This window comes from Emydura macquarii, unplaced genomic scaffold (genome assembly GCF_026122565.2).
Source record: "Emydura macquarii macquarii isolate MOO-44397 ecotype Brisbane River unplaced genomic scaffold, CSIRO-AGI_Emac_v2 contig_1790, whole genome shotgun sequence".
Lineage (NCBI taxonomy): Eukaryota > Metazoa > Chordata > Testudines > Chelidae > Emydura > Emydura macquarii.
In genome coordinates this window covers 15,784,465-15,798,416 of record NW_027131927.1, presented here as the reverse complement: position 1 = coordinate 15,798,416, position 13,952 = coordinate 15,784,465, and the positions used below count along the sequence as shown (strand labels likewise).

Below are 13,952 nucleotides of genomic sequence, written 5' to 3'. Positions count from 1 at the left end.
GGGGGGCCAGGCAGGGCAGTGAATCAGACACACACACACACACAGTCTTTTTTTTTCTTTTTTCTTTTCTTTTTTTTTTTTTTTTTTTGTAATGCAAGCTTGAACTTTGGAGCACTAATGTATTAGAAGGCATGGACTCTGCAATGAATTCTGCAGCAATAGGACAGGGAGTACACATAATGTCTGGCCCTGCGCTTACCTTCATAGAACTCTGCCAATAGCCCATCAGCCTGACTGAGAGCACCCAGACCATCAATTAGAGGAGGGTGCCAGAGGGGTGATGAGGTGATGATTCCTGCCCCTAAAGAAGTGAAGTGGGCTGGCTGGTGACAGGTTAAGCTGAACACACTGGCTCCATGGTAGAGAACATTTTCCTGCATTTCACAAAGGAAGTGAACATGAAGCCTTCTCTTTCTGAAGTTTGGCTTCTCATACAAACGTGAGAGTTTAAGTCCACACATCTCATTATTTTAAATTAGACATTTTAAAATAATAAATACAGAAATGTATTTTCCTTCCAAAATGTGTCGGCTTATTTGAACTCCATCTGGAGAATCCAGAGAAGTGCTGGATTTACAGCTCTGGTGAATGAACTGTGAATGAATGTTCACATTGATGGGGCAATGTGCCTTAACTCTGAACTAGCAGCATGATCTCTAGAGCTGAAATGATAGTTCATGCTCTGTGTCCATTCAACATTTGGCTTCTTGGCTAAATTGGCCAATGGGATTAATTTACAAATGATCTGATAATGTTAGCCCGGGAACCCAGGAAACAGGTTCAAAGAGAAAACAGGATTTACTGCTACCCAGCTCACTGTGAGGTTTCACAGGTCTGGCTATGTGTACACAGATTGTAGTGGAGTATGGGTTTAGGCAGTTTTTAACCTAGTATTAAATGATTTCAAAATATTTATATTGTCAGTATGGATATTTATTTGTTTTCATAATTCCCCATGACACTTTCATATTCAAAAACTATGTGCCATAATTTTTCATCTGTTCTAAACTATAATTATTATGCCTGCATTTTTTGCTATAAAACTCTTTTTTTCCCCCCACGACATAAAACCAGCCTTACTCATGACCCGTTTTAACAAGATAGGAAAACATTCGTAAAGTACAGCTGACTGACACGAGCTGGCTGCCAAGATCCACACGCTGGTACACACACACACACGGTTCAGCAGAGGCAAGTAAACAGAACTCTATTCTTAAAGCAAATAGGTTTGAGAATTTGTGAACTGAGTCAGTGGAGGACTTTAGAGCGGGGTGGAGTCAGCTGAATCCTCAAACTTGAACCTCGTCCTGTGTGTGGCAAACCATGGAGTTTAGTGTGTCAGCCCTTTCGCACTGCTCTGACAATGCTTAATTCATAGTGCAGAGCGATAGGTAACATGAGTCAGGCTCGCCTTTATTTTGCCTTGCCTGTCCTGTTTAATTGCTGCGCTACTGTAGCGAAAAACTAAACAGGCTTTGTTTGAATAGCTGTTGCTGAGCAAGTGCCCTTCAGTATTTCATTCTGAACTCCTCACAAGTGACTTCATAGTTTAACTATTTACCATATACCGGCTTTTCTACTGTTTGGCAGCTAGTACAGAAATTCAGGGAAAAGTGCCACAGTGTTTCTTCAAACTGCTATAGAATATCAACCTCTTCCTTCAAAACACCATTTACTAAATCCAATTAAATCACTTACACTGTAGATATACCATCATGCGTTATTTGCAATGATTAACTATTTGGAAATATGCATTAGATTTGGGTGTAATCAGATTGTTCACCTCTGGCCAGTGATGTTGTAGGACTTCTTGAGGTTTTTAAAAACATCACGAATCGTCACAACAGCGGGTTAATAAACCTCTTAGGGTGCGTCTACACTGCAAAAAAAAAAAAAAAAAAAAAAACCCACAGCAGCAAGTCTCAGAGTCTCCTGCTATAGGAATAAAAATGAGAGTAGACATTCCTGTTCAGACTGGAGCCCGGGCTTTGTGTCTTGCTGCTGCAGGGTGTGGTGTCTGGGGAGTTTTATGGGGGAAGGGGGTTCCGCCGTGTAGATGTACCATTAGTGCCCCAGGGAGAGTTTCCAGAGCACCTATGCCCACCACAAAAAATCCATAGGAAGGGTCTCAGACAGAAATAATCGCTATACAATTCCCTACCTCTGACCTATGTAGCCCCTTTCAATGGAGTTATGTACACCTCCCATAGAAAGGCCCTAGGGTCCTGTGGGAAGCCAGGCTTGGAGGTTCTGTGTGTCTGCAACAATTTTGACCTCCAGGCTCCCTACCCACCCCAGCCTCCTTAGTGATGCAGCTCAATTGGTGCCATGCTACCTGGGCCTCCTTGTGGTAGGGGAAGAGTGTCATGGGAAAAATGATAAAGCTTCAGGCTGCATTATCCTCTGAGTAACTTCCATGGGGCCAGGGGCAGGGGGAACTTGCATCCCTTCCAGCCAGCCCACTCCTCCAACCCCGTCCCTCCCCCAGCATAGACCCCAGACTCTGCTTCTGTGGGATCCTTAGGAAGAGGAGCAAGAAGTGATACTGCTTACACAGCAGAGTCCCCTTTGCCTGCCCAGGGAAGGAGATCCACTCATGGAAGGTTTCCTCCATGCGGAGACAATGGGGTAGGAGTGGGGACTCTCTTTGTGACTTCCTGGCAGGAGGGGAACTGATGACTCCAGTGTAACACAAACACAGAGAAAATAATGTTTCCACTTAGTTCAGTCTTTAGCCCCTTTCTGACAACACACTTCTGTTCCCATTTATTAGGAGGGGGAAAAAAAGCGTGCAGGTAAGGGGAAAAATATATCAACTGAGCCCTGTGTACTTTGCACACCTGTGTTTTTCTCTAGGTTTTCTAATGACAATATATAGTGATCCATGCAAATGATGCTTAAGTGTTGTGGGGGTGGTTTTAAACTGACATTTAAGAAATCTGTGAAACTGTATCCACAAGGTATATAGTTATGATTTAACTCTCTGGGTTGCAACACAGTAGGACACAAAATATCTAAAATTTCTATTCAGTTCAATTCGAACTCCCGATTTTTAAAAAGGAGTAGCAAGTCTAGGTACTTTGGAGTGCATTAAAAAAGTCTGCTACGTGTGGAGCTGTATCACACATTATATAGTGAAACATGCTAAATATCTCAGTTGCACCTTTGTACTCTCCATTACAGGACCACATGCTTTATCAAGGTCTTTTGACAATCATGGGCCAAACTCTGCCTAATGTTTGTTCATAGTGAGGGGGCATGTTAGCCCCTGATGCTGGCATAAGCCAGCTCTGCTCTAGCCCTGAGTGTATTGGTTGGGGGCAGAACACCATGGGGAATTTCTCCTTGCATTGTGCCTGTGGAGGTGACTGCCTTCTGTTGCGGATTGGAGCGGGAGCAGGATTTGTTGTTACAGTAGTGAATTGTCTTTGGGAAGACTGTGGGGAGAAGGGGATGGTATGTTTCCTTTTGGCCCTCTGTAATCCACATGGACAATGCATGTTTCCCAACCACGCATTCAGTTATTCTCTCCTACAAGGAAGGCATAACCAGTCCCTGAACTCCCTGCAACGGTCTGGGCTGGCTCCTTGGACCATGCAAAATGTGTGGAAGCTTCTCCTCCCCTCCTTGCTCCAGGCCTGCATCAGGGTGCGTATGTAGCCCACAGCCCTGCAGTCTGCTGTGTGTGGAAAGACCCCGTGTCTGTGCAGAGCTCCATTCAAGTCAGTGGTGCTGTGTGTGGGAGCAGGGGGGCTGCCTGCCCCAACCAAATAAAAGGCTCAGGCCGAAGCTTGTAACTCTGGTGACATGCTGTGGAGAGCTGGCCAGATCAGGCCTCACTCAGACCAGCCCTGCCACTGCCATTCGCGGGAACAGTCTGAGTCCATGTGCGCCACACTGAACTGAATACTGCTCCACGAGGGCAGCCTGCTCCTCCGGGCAATTGCTGCTTGTTCTGATACAAAGCTCCCTTCACTGCAACCTTTCCTGTGATCTTAGTAACCTATCTATTTGGAGTTGCTAGCATGCTGAGCCTCTGCTCTGGCTACTTACTGTACAGCATATGAACTGGGACTTCAGCCCTAATACAGTCCCTGGCTGCTGCTCTGGCAGCTGAGAACTGCCGAGCATGGAGGAGTCCCTGGCAGTAGTTGGGGGCAACATGGCCAGAACATTGCTGCGCTCCAGTGTTCCTCTGCCAGCAGAGCTGCCCCTAAGGGCCAATACTGACGGGGCAAGTTTCCACCCCAATTGGCCCCCTGCAGGTCAGGGGATTGGGGCAGTACAAAGTTGATGTACAGCCGCCTTTGGCCTGCCACCTCGAGGCCCTGTGCTAAGCACAACAACAGGGCCAGTGCATCTAAATTAGTGATGTTCAGACCTTGTGGTTCAGGAGCCAAATCAGTGATCGACATTACCTAGAAGGGCCACAGTGGTGTGAATTCATTGGTTCATTTACTATTTATATATGATGTAGATGTATTATTCTCACAGCAAAATGACTGACCAGGTATTCTACAGTCGGTTAATAACATAGTAAAAGCATCCTGATTAGTTAATAACACAGTGTTTTAATATCATGTGCTGCAAAGAGCTTTAGGAGACATTAACGAGCCCCTTGTGGCTCCCTTGCTTCAGTGTGAGTATCACGGGTCTAAATGGTTTGCACAGAAATCCTTAGCAGATGAGCACTGCTCTACTGTAATGACCACTCAAGCACTGCCTCAGACTGACATACCTCTGCAGAGCTGGCCACATCATGCTATAACCATCCATGTTAAGGGAAACATACTACAGCCCTGAAGAGTTACAGCCTAGTTTCCTTGTCATGGTTTGTTTTGGTCTACAGAGGCACAATGAAATCATGCTACAGTGTCTTCATGACCTAGCCGTGTTACTACTAGGTTCCCAAATATGGGTGTAATTGTAGTGCAGTCAGCGCCTTAGGAAAAGTCATACAGTGATAAATGGGTGTGTGGTAGCTGGTGGAAATGTTAACTGTTTGAGAATATCCATTTGTAGTCATTTGCATGACAGATGCTCTAATGGACTATGGCCGTCACATGTAGATTCATCCTAGCTAGCCTTTGCTTTTGAAAGAAAGAGCGCCCACTAAAACCACTTGGACCTCCATACCTGAAATCGCTTCATAGGTTTTTATGTTTTTCACTGCAACTTGTTTTGCCTGTTTCTTCCAAGGTAACTTTGGGGTGGATGTTGACTAAATGATCAGAGTCTTTCTTTGGCATAGTGATCTTATTCTCCCATCACAGCACAGAGCGCCTCTCGCTCAGGGCAGAGAGTTACTTATCTCCTGCAGCAAACACAGAGGAGCTTTCAACCTACTGTGTTCCAAATGAGAGACACAGGACAACTCATAGGAACTGGAGGAACCTTATAATGGTGTGGATTTATTTAGTACATGGTATGTGTATCATAATGTCTGTCGTTTTGGTTTCTTTACTCTGCATTTGTGTGGTAAATTATTTAATAAGTGACTTTACGTCTGACAGCTCTGTGTTAAGTCCGCAGGACAGTCAAATGCACAAATGGCAGTTAGACCCGCTAACTCCCATTAATTGATTTGTAATGGAAATTGGGTGACTTGTGCCTTTGAAAAGCTCATCCTGTGTTTTACACCAGGAGTATCCATGCTAATAAGGGACAGTTGGGAGCACTGGTTCATAAAGCCAGTTATTGTTGACGTGTCTTCTAGGACAATCATATGAACAGAGCCACTCGCCCTTTTGCACTGGAAAACAAATCTTTTCTTCTGTACCTTTCCCTGCAGGCTCCATTCAGGACAGGTCTCAATGCCCACCTTCACAGCCACCCCCTCTGCCACAAAAGAAAACAGTAAGCAGAACAATTTCATCACCCGATGGCTTTTTCTGGGGCCCCGCCTCTCCAGGTAGAACAGCAAATCCCATAAACCCCCGACTGAACATCAGTCACTCCGACAGCAATGTCTGTGTCCGAAAAGAATCCCCGTTCAGCTGCGCATCTCATGTGGGAAGCAACCACCACACATTCTCCTCCTCTGAATCTCTGGAAAACACCTGCAAAGGAAATAGCCCTTGGGCTCCCAATTCAAACACCGGCAGTACCGCCTGCATCCAGAACAAAACTGTGCAGCCCTTTTCAGCCTCTCAGCTCAGTGTGGCCAGCCAGGTTTCCTCAGTCTCCAGCCTTCAGCTTCACAATCTGCTCAGCAACATTGACAGCAAGGAGGAAGTGTATACCAAATTAGGGAGGCTTTATGCAGAATCTTTGCGCCGCCTCGCTGCAAAATGTGAAGACTGTTTTATGCGTGATCAGAAAAATGAACTGCATTTCAACGAGAACAACTGGTCACTCTTTAAGCTGACATGCAACAAGCCCTGCTGTGATTCTGGGGATGCCATATATTACTGTGCCACCTGCTCCAAGGACCCTTCCAGCAACTATGCAGTGAAGGTACATTTACTTTATTTGGCCTTTTTGCTGTCTCTCTGATCTCTTACATTGTAGTAAAATAAGAGTATACCCTCCGGACACCGTGGACGTAATTGTGTGCTGGTGTAAATTGGCACAGCTCCACTGAAGTCCCTTTCTGGGAAGTTATTCCAGGCCCTGATAGCATGTGAAGCACAGTGCTATAGCTTTAGCTTCCAGATAGTAATCCTTCAAATATGCAATTCCATGAGGGATCATTGCTCTATTCATTGCTAGACAGCTATGGCATTACTGAGTGCTCCGCAGAGAGTTCCACTGACGTTCCCTAATACTTAGCACTTACATGTTCTTTACAACCATAGCACCCCTGTGGGCTAGGTGATATCGTCCCTATTTTATACATAAGGAAACTGAAGCACACAGGTCATGGTGTCCGTCGCCACAGAGGAAGTCAGTAGCAGAGCTAGATTGGAAAGCAGGAGTTCCTGAATTCTCATCTCCATGTTTGGCTGCTGTGGAACAGGCTGGTCTGTTTAGAATTCTAAGTCTATTTCTGGATGTAAGCTAAGATTGGAAATTAGAATATATGGTAAAACCTTTTAAAGTGCCATCAGAATAAGGGGTCATGTTTTATGAATTCTTGGTTTTGTCTGTATCAAAGTTAACCAGGGGAATACTACACAAATGAGTGTAGTGTTTAAGTATCAACACTATCATCATCTCCCTTGCTAAATTTTAATCTGAGAAATCATTCTTCATATGATTGTAAGAAAGGGCAGTCACACGTTTGTTGGTAGGCAGTTAAAATGAAATAGTGGCAGTAGTTTGGTCTTTGATTAGGAGTGTATTTTCTTTTTATTGCATAATAATGAGGGTTACTCTTCACTGTGTACTAGAGCTGTCTGCCTCAGACATACACAAGCTGATTAAAAGTAGCATAAAAGACAGGCTGTTCCCTTCTGCCCGCCTTTCTGGCAGAAAGCGTCTGACCAAGACTCCTTTGAGTGCATATGTTATCTCAGCACTCTTTGCATTAAGACCTTACTGAACCAGAATAATTGATAGAGTGATCTTTACTTACTATATAAATAAAATAAATAGTTTACACACTTAACATAAAAACAGGCCAATCTCTTTTCACATATCTCTAGCGTGCCTGTTTGAGACACAAATTTTAGACTAAAAAGTTTGGCTTTCTTAATCCTACACAGATGCAGACTGATATTTATCTGGCCCCTCTTATGCACACATCCCAAAACACTCAAACATTGGGGGGAGCTGGATTTTCTCCTTGTATAATCTTGATACTGGGCCCCTGCTGCACACTCCCGTAGGCCTACAGAAGGGGACCCTAGATTCTGAGCGCCTCTGCCTGTTGCAGGTCTGCAAGCTTGCTAAGGCCTATGTAATAGAGCCCTTCTACTACTCTGCAAAGCTGGGATTTTCAAAGGAGCATAAGGACTTCCTTTGGGAATGGGGTGTTTAACTCCCTTAGGCTTATTTGATACTCCTAGCCCTACTACCCAGAGCCCTGCAGAGTTCAAAGCAAGTTAGGGTAACATAAGGTATAATGGCCTGATCCAAAGCCCATAGCAGATAATGGGCGTCTTTCCTGTGGCTCCAGTGAGTTGTAGATCAGAGCTACAGAAAGTATATAAAGTAACCCACAATCCACGATGCATGTAAGATCACTCAAGCAGCCTTAAATTTGACCTGACCAGGTTAAAGCTTCACCACAGAGCCCTTTACTTAAGTCCAGTGACATACTGTTCTGCTGCCAATCTTTTCATTATTTTTAAAAGCTAAAACAATGCTCAGACCAAAAAAAAAATTGTTAAACTAAAGGTAAGACTGAAAACACCTCCAGGAATGTTGTAGTTTAAAAGGGGCAAAGATACATTTGCAATGAACATTCCGAGCAAACCAGACAGTACTCCTCTAATTTAACAGGAGAATTTTAAGTGGGCAGAATATAGTCAGTCTGAATTCTAGCCACAATACCTCTAGATCAATGCTTCCAGTGAAAACGTGCAGATTTTACTGTACTGTACATAAGTCCAAGTTCATTGTACCTTTCCCCCTAAAGGAAAGTCTGTACAGTGAATTGGAAAAAACCTTTTTATTGCATAGCACAGAATGGGTTTCACACTGTGCTGATTTACTAAGAAAAATGTAGGCTTTCCTGTCGTTTGTTCTGTCTGACTTGATTCTAAGTCCCAGAGTGTGCTTACCAAGGGGAGAGGGGGAATGCTTGGAAAGATGGAAACAACTCTTTATTTTACATAACAGGATGGCACTTGTGTCCCCAGATAGAACGTGCATTTATTCTGTGGCCCTGGCAGATAGTATGGTACTGGGATTGAGCCAGAACAGTCAGAGGTAGCCTTGCTGTGTACTAGTCCTAAGTGAAAAATGTGCACCAGCAATTTTCCAGAGTCCTTCCATTTTCATTACTAGAATATGACTGATCGACAGTAATTGGGAGGCTTGGAAGCTGGCTGGTTCCTTTCCATGCATGTTGTATTATCACACAGGTTTTCAAACAGGGAAGGAGCTACAGACCCGTGGTTAAAATTAGACTTGGACAAGCCAGTCAGCTTGAAAGGTTGAGTTGAGCCAAGGGTCTGCCGGGGCAGTTAGAGCCAAAACAGTTAGAGGAATTGGCACTGATTAGAGCACAGCCATGCACACAGTCAGCTGGGATCACACTGACTGCTGGGAAATCAAGCCAAAATATGCTCACTGCCGTGGCTTATGCCTTCATTCAAGCACACAGCACTAAGCCAGACACAGTATCTTACCTCGAGCTTTCAGTATCCTGCTCACCGTGTATTTAAAAGGTACCAGGTGTACACACAGTTCGGAGATCTGTCTATGCACAACTGGCATGATTTACACAGGAGAAACCCTGACACGTGCTCCAAATTTAGGCTTGATTTCGCTGCCTCTGTTCACTCCAGGAGTTCGTACTCAAGTGAGCAGTTCTGTCACCCCTTCTAGTGGGAGTAAAGGTTACCGGATCGGATCCTAATCTTGGGTTTTTGTGTAAAATGTCAATGGGATTGCAGTGCCATGTAGGAAAAGTTATAGCATAATTACTGAGCATATATGCAGGCACTTGCAATAAAAAGGAAATACCATATCATTTGTTCTGTATGCTGCTTACAACAGAATTATTAAACTACAAAAAATACATAACAAAGGAATAGGAAAAGGCATACTTCACCTACAGTAGCAAACCAATTGAATATAAAACCGAAAGTTCTGTCCTTCATTCATAGATCTTTGATGCTAAGGCTCTATTGTGTCTATTGTGTTAATCTTGAAACTATTCTTTAGCAGCACAAATGTGCAGGAGCATCAACCCTTTTTACTTAGAAAAGAAAAGAGAAATAAAACAATAGATTGCAAATAGCTCTTCCCCACAGTACTCGGTCACTAGAGTTAATGACCTGCAGAATTTTAGTTTTAAAATATTTCCAGAGGCGCACAAAAGAATCTCAGCCCACTAAGTCCTGTTTATTTCTGCACTCATTTTAACTTAGATGACAAACCTGATGTCTTGTCCAGTTTTGCACACATTTTAGAAGAGAGAGAAATTTGCTCCAGGGTTTGAAACCTTCTATGCTAAGTTCCAACCCCGAGCAAATTCATCTGACTGAAGTATAAATAAATCCCTAAATAAAAGGGCTTACAATGGAAATGCTGAGAGGCCTGTAACTGTTGTGGAGCTAATGGATGATGCCACAGTAAACCTATTTTTCTGTAGTTATTCATGCTGTCACAATGGGAAAGTTTAAAATAAAAACAAAAGTTGAGTGTAGGTTTATGTGAGTTTTGACTTGGGTGGTGGAACAGAACCCTACGTATTGCTCTCCCTTTTCATTTTATGGTGGTGTTTTTGTTCATCTCTATACCAATCATTTCTAGCCCTCCATTAATGTTTGCTTTCTCTTTACAGTCCTCATTTTTCTTTTTGTCATGAGTATTGTTGTGAGGCTGGGCCATTGGCTTGAACTGCCTTTGTACTGCTAGCTGCTTAGATTCTCTGTCATGCCAGTACTGGAGCCTTTTGCCTGCTTTTCTGGCCACCATTTCAGGGCTTCACTAGTATGTGCAAGGCAGACATGAAGAGACGTGACAGGAGAAGGAACAGTGAAAATAGTTTTAGGTCTTGAGAGAGGGGTGTGGTCTGAATGTCAGGAAGTCCCTGGAAGTCAGGAACTCCTGAGGTATAATCCCAGTTTGCACACCAACGGCCAGTTTTTCAAAGGCCTCAATTCCCTCTATGGTCTTTAGAAAGGTCACACTGATCCTGTGTTCACCACAAAATCAGTCATGTCTGGGGACTCAGTTTCAATATAGTCAAAGCCCTGTCTGTGTTGCGAGACAGAACAGTGTCTTAACTATGTCCAAGGAGAAGTGTGGTTGTACTGAGGTCCCATGACATCATCTTTTTAGCCTTTGTTTCCCCATCTCTAAAATGGGGATGATGATACTTATTTCCATATCCTCTGGAGCGTTAGGAGGATTAGCTGATGTCTGTAAAGCAGTAGGTATTAGGATTATTTTAGTGGACAATAGAAAAAACTACTCATAGACCCACATTTTAGGCCGCGTCTTTTCTACATATGTGACTTTCTTTACAATTACCCAGGGAAGCCATCATGTTCTATTAGCTATGGACACTCAGTGTGCTGTTCCCATCTCCTGTTTCAGTTCCTCTGGCCATCAGGAGCCAACTGGAGGTGGATGCAGCTGCTGGTCAGTAGGATGGTGAGCACAAGATGGGGAAGATCAGGGAAAGATGGGTAAATCCTCTGAGCTGAAAAAATGTTCTGATCAGGGACAACAAGCTGTTGCTCATCTTCGTGTTGTACATACAGTCCTGGACTCCTCTGCACTGAGATAGATGGTACCACTCAGAAAAGAGATCTTGGCGTCAGTGTGGATAGTTCTCTGAAAACATCTGCTCAACGTGCAGCAGCAGCAGCAGTCAAAAAAGCTAACAGGATGTTAGGAACTATTAGGAAAGAGAGAGATAAGACAGCAAATATCATAATACCACTCTATAAATCCATGGTATGCCCACACCTTGAGTCCTGAATGCAGCCCAGGTCACCCCATCTCAAAAAGATACATTAGACATGGAAAAAGTAGAGAGAAGGGCGACAAAAGTGATTGGGATATGGAACAGCTTCCATGTGAGGAGAGATTAAAAAGACTCGAACTGATCAGCTTGGAAAATAGACAACTAAGGGGGAATAGGATAGAGGTCTATAAAATCATGACTGGTGTGGAGAAAATGAATAAGGAAATGTTGTTTACCCTTTTACAGAACACAAGAACCAGGGGTCTTCTGATGAAAGTAATAGGCAGCAGGTTTAAAACAAACAAAAGGAAGAACTTCTTCAAACAACGGACAATCAATCTGTGGAACTCATTGCCAGGGGATGTTGTGAAGGCTAAAAGTATAACTGGGTTTGAAAAAGAATTAGATAAGTTCATGGAGGATGGGTCCATCATGATCCATCAATGGCTATTAGCCAAGAAGACAGGGATTACAACCCCATGCTCTGGGTGTCCATAAACCTCTGACTGCCAGATGCTGGGACTTGATAACGGGATGGAGCATGTGATAATTGCCCTGTTTTCTTCATCCCATCTGGGGCATCTGCCATTAGCCATTGTTGGAAGACGGGATGCTAGGTTGGATGGACCATTGGTCTGCCCCAGCATGGCCATTCTTATGTTCATATGTTATGTCCCAAAGGAACAATTTCCTGCTAAGATGGAGGCACCTCTCTTTGTGCACATTTTGCCAAGCAGTCGGCAAATGGGTGAGTGATCGTCCTAACCCACCCTGTTATCTCTTGTTTTCTCTTAACAGATTTGTAAAACTCAAGAATCCAAAATGTCTGCATCATACCACCGCCCCTGTGTGCCAGTTCATTTCAACATCCAGCAGGACTGTGGGCATTTTGTAGCATCTGTGCCCTCCAGCATGTTGCTCTTCTCAGATGTAGCAAACAGCACTTCTCCTCCGGATGGCCCCAGCCTCTCCCACTCTGCCAGCGAACGTGATTGTGTGGTGGTCATCACCCGCGAAGTGCCACACCAGACCACAGCTGACTTCGTGAGGGGTGCTGCAACTTACCATCAAACTAAGCCAGAGCTGTATGAGCGGCGGGTGTGCTTCCTACTCCTACAGCTCTGCCATGGCCTGGAACATCTAAAAGAGCATGGCATCATACACAGAGATCTTTGTCTGGAAAACTTGCTGCTAGTTCACTGCAGGCCTCTGACCATCTGCAGTAAAACCAAAGATGAAAAGCACTTGCCCAGGCTCATTGTGAGCAACTTTTTGAAAGCCAAGCAGAAACCGGGTGCAGTAGACTCCAGACTGAAAAAGAGCCAGGCCCGGCTGGCCCCAGAGATTGTGTCTGCCTCTCAGTACAAAAAGTTTGATGAATTTCAGACGGGCATCCTGATCTATGAACTTCTCCACCAACCCAACCCTTTTGAGGTGAAGGGCCACCTCAGGGAACAGGAGTACAGCCAAGATGACCTCCCCCCTCTGCCCAACCTTTCCATTTACTCCCGTGGACTCCAGCAGCTTGCTCACTACTTGTTGGAAGCAGACCCGATCAAACGCATCCGTATCACGGAGGCAAAACAGATGCTGCAGTGTCTGCTCTGGGGTCCCAGGAAAGATTTAACAGACCAGCCTCTTAACCATGAAGAGGCCCTCTATGGCACTCTTCAGAACTGGATTGACATGAAACGGGCACTTCTGATGATGAAATTTGCGGAGAGGGCTGTGGACGCTGAGCGGCACGTTGAGCTGGAGGACTGGCTCTGCTGTCAGTATTTAGCTTCTGCAAACCCAGCTTCCCTCTTCAACACACTGAAGCTCCTTCAACTTCTCTGATCTCAAAAGCATTTCCAACAGAGCAGGAGTAGCAGCGAGGAAAGTGAGATATTTCTAAAGTTGATGCTCACTCGTGGATAATGGTACAAATCACTTTCATGCTGACAGTATGCTTACTAACAACTGAGGACCTGATCTTTTTCTCCCCACAAAAAAAAAATCAATCTATGTAAATTTCAGGTTAACTACATTGTAGTTTACAGTATTACAAACAAACACACAGAATCCAGATGCCTGCTAAGTGTTTATTATTTTGATATGGTAACTCTTCCGCAAATAAAAACTTGGGTATGTTTATGTTTCCTAATGAGCAGAATGAGTTTGTGTTGCATTTCCTGACAGACAGATCTGTGTTGGAACCAAACTTTATTCCCCATAAAAGATGGAATGTTTAAGCCAATTTGCTTCTAAAATGATCTCCAGATTTATAATGCCCATGCAACAAAAATCGCAGCAGTACAAAATGCCAACAGAGCAGAGCCTGACTCACTTTGAGGGTTTTCAGGCTTTGTTCAGTGCTCTCAGGAGCAGGTAGGACTAACGTAACAGGACGGGACACCTCTCTTCCCCAGCGGGGATTGGGACG

The 13,952-nt window shown here is 44.2% G+C and overlaps 1 protein-coding gene across 4 annotated transcripts in view; it reads left to right on the top strand.

Annotated features, from left to right (window-relative positions):
* PRAG1 (PEAK1 related, kinase-activating pseudokinase 1) overlaps nucleotides 1-13,668 on the top strand; it is a 40,870-nt gene extending 27,202 nt beyond the window's left edge. For all 4 annotated transcript variants that reach the window (XM_067556977.1, XM_067556978.1, XM_067556979.1 and 1 more), the window contains 2 exons: nucleotides 5,792-6,456; nucleotides 12,326-13,668. In XM_067556977.1, the coding sequence (XP_067413078.1) occupies nucleotides 5,792-6,456; nucleotides 12,326-13,366 (1,706 nt within the window). In that variant the 3' untranslated portion in view covers nucleotides 13,367-13,668. The remainder of the gene's footprint in view (nucleotides 1-5,791; nucleotides 6,457-12,325) is intronic.
* The last annotated feature ends 284 nt before the right edge of the window (nucleotides 13,669-13,952 follow it).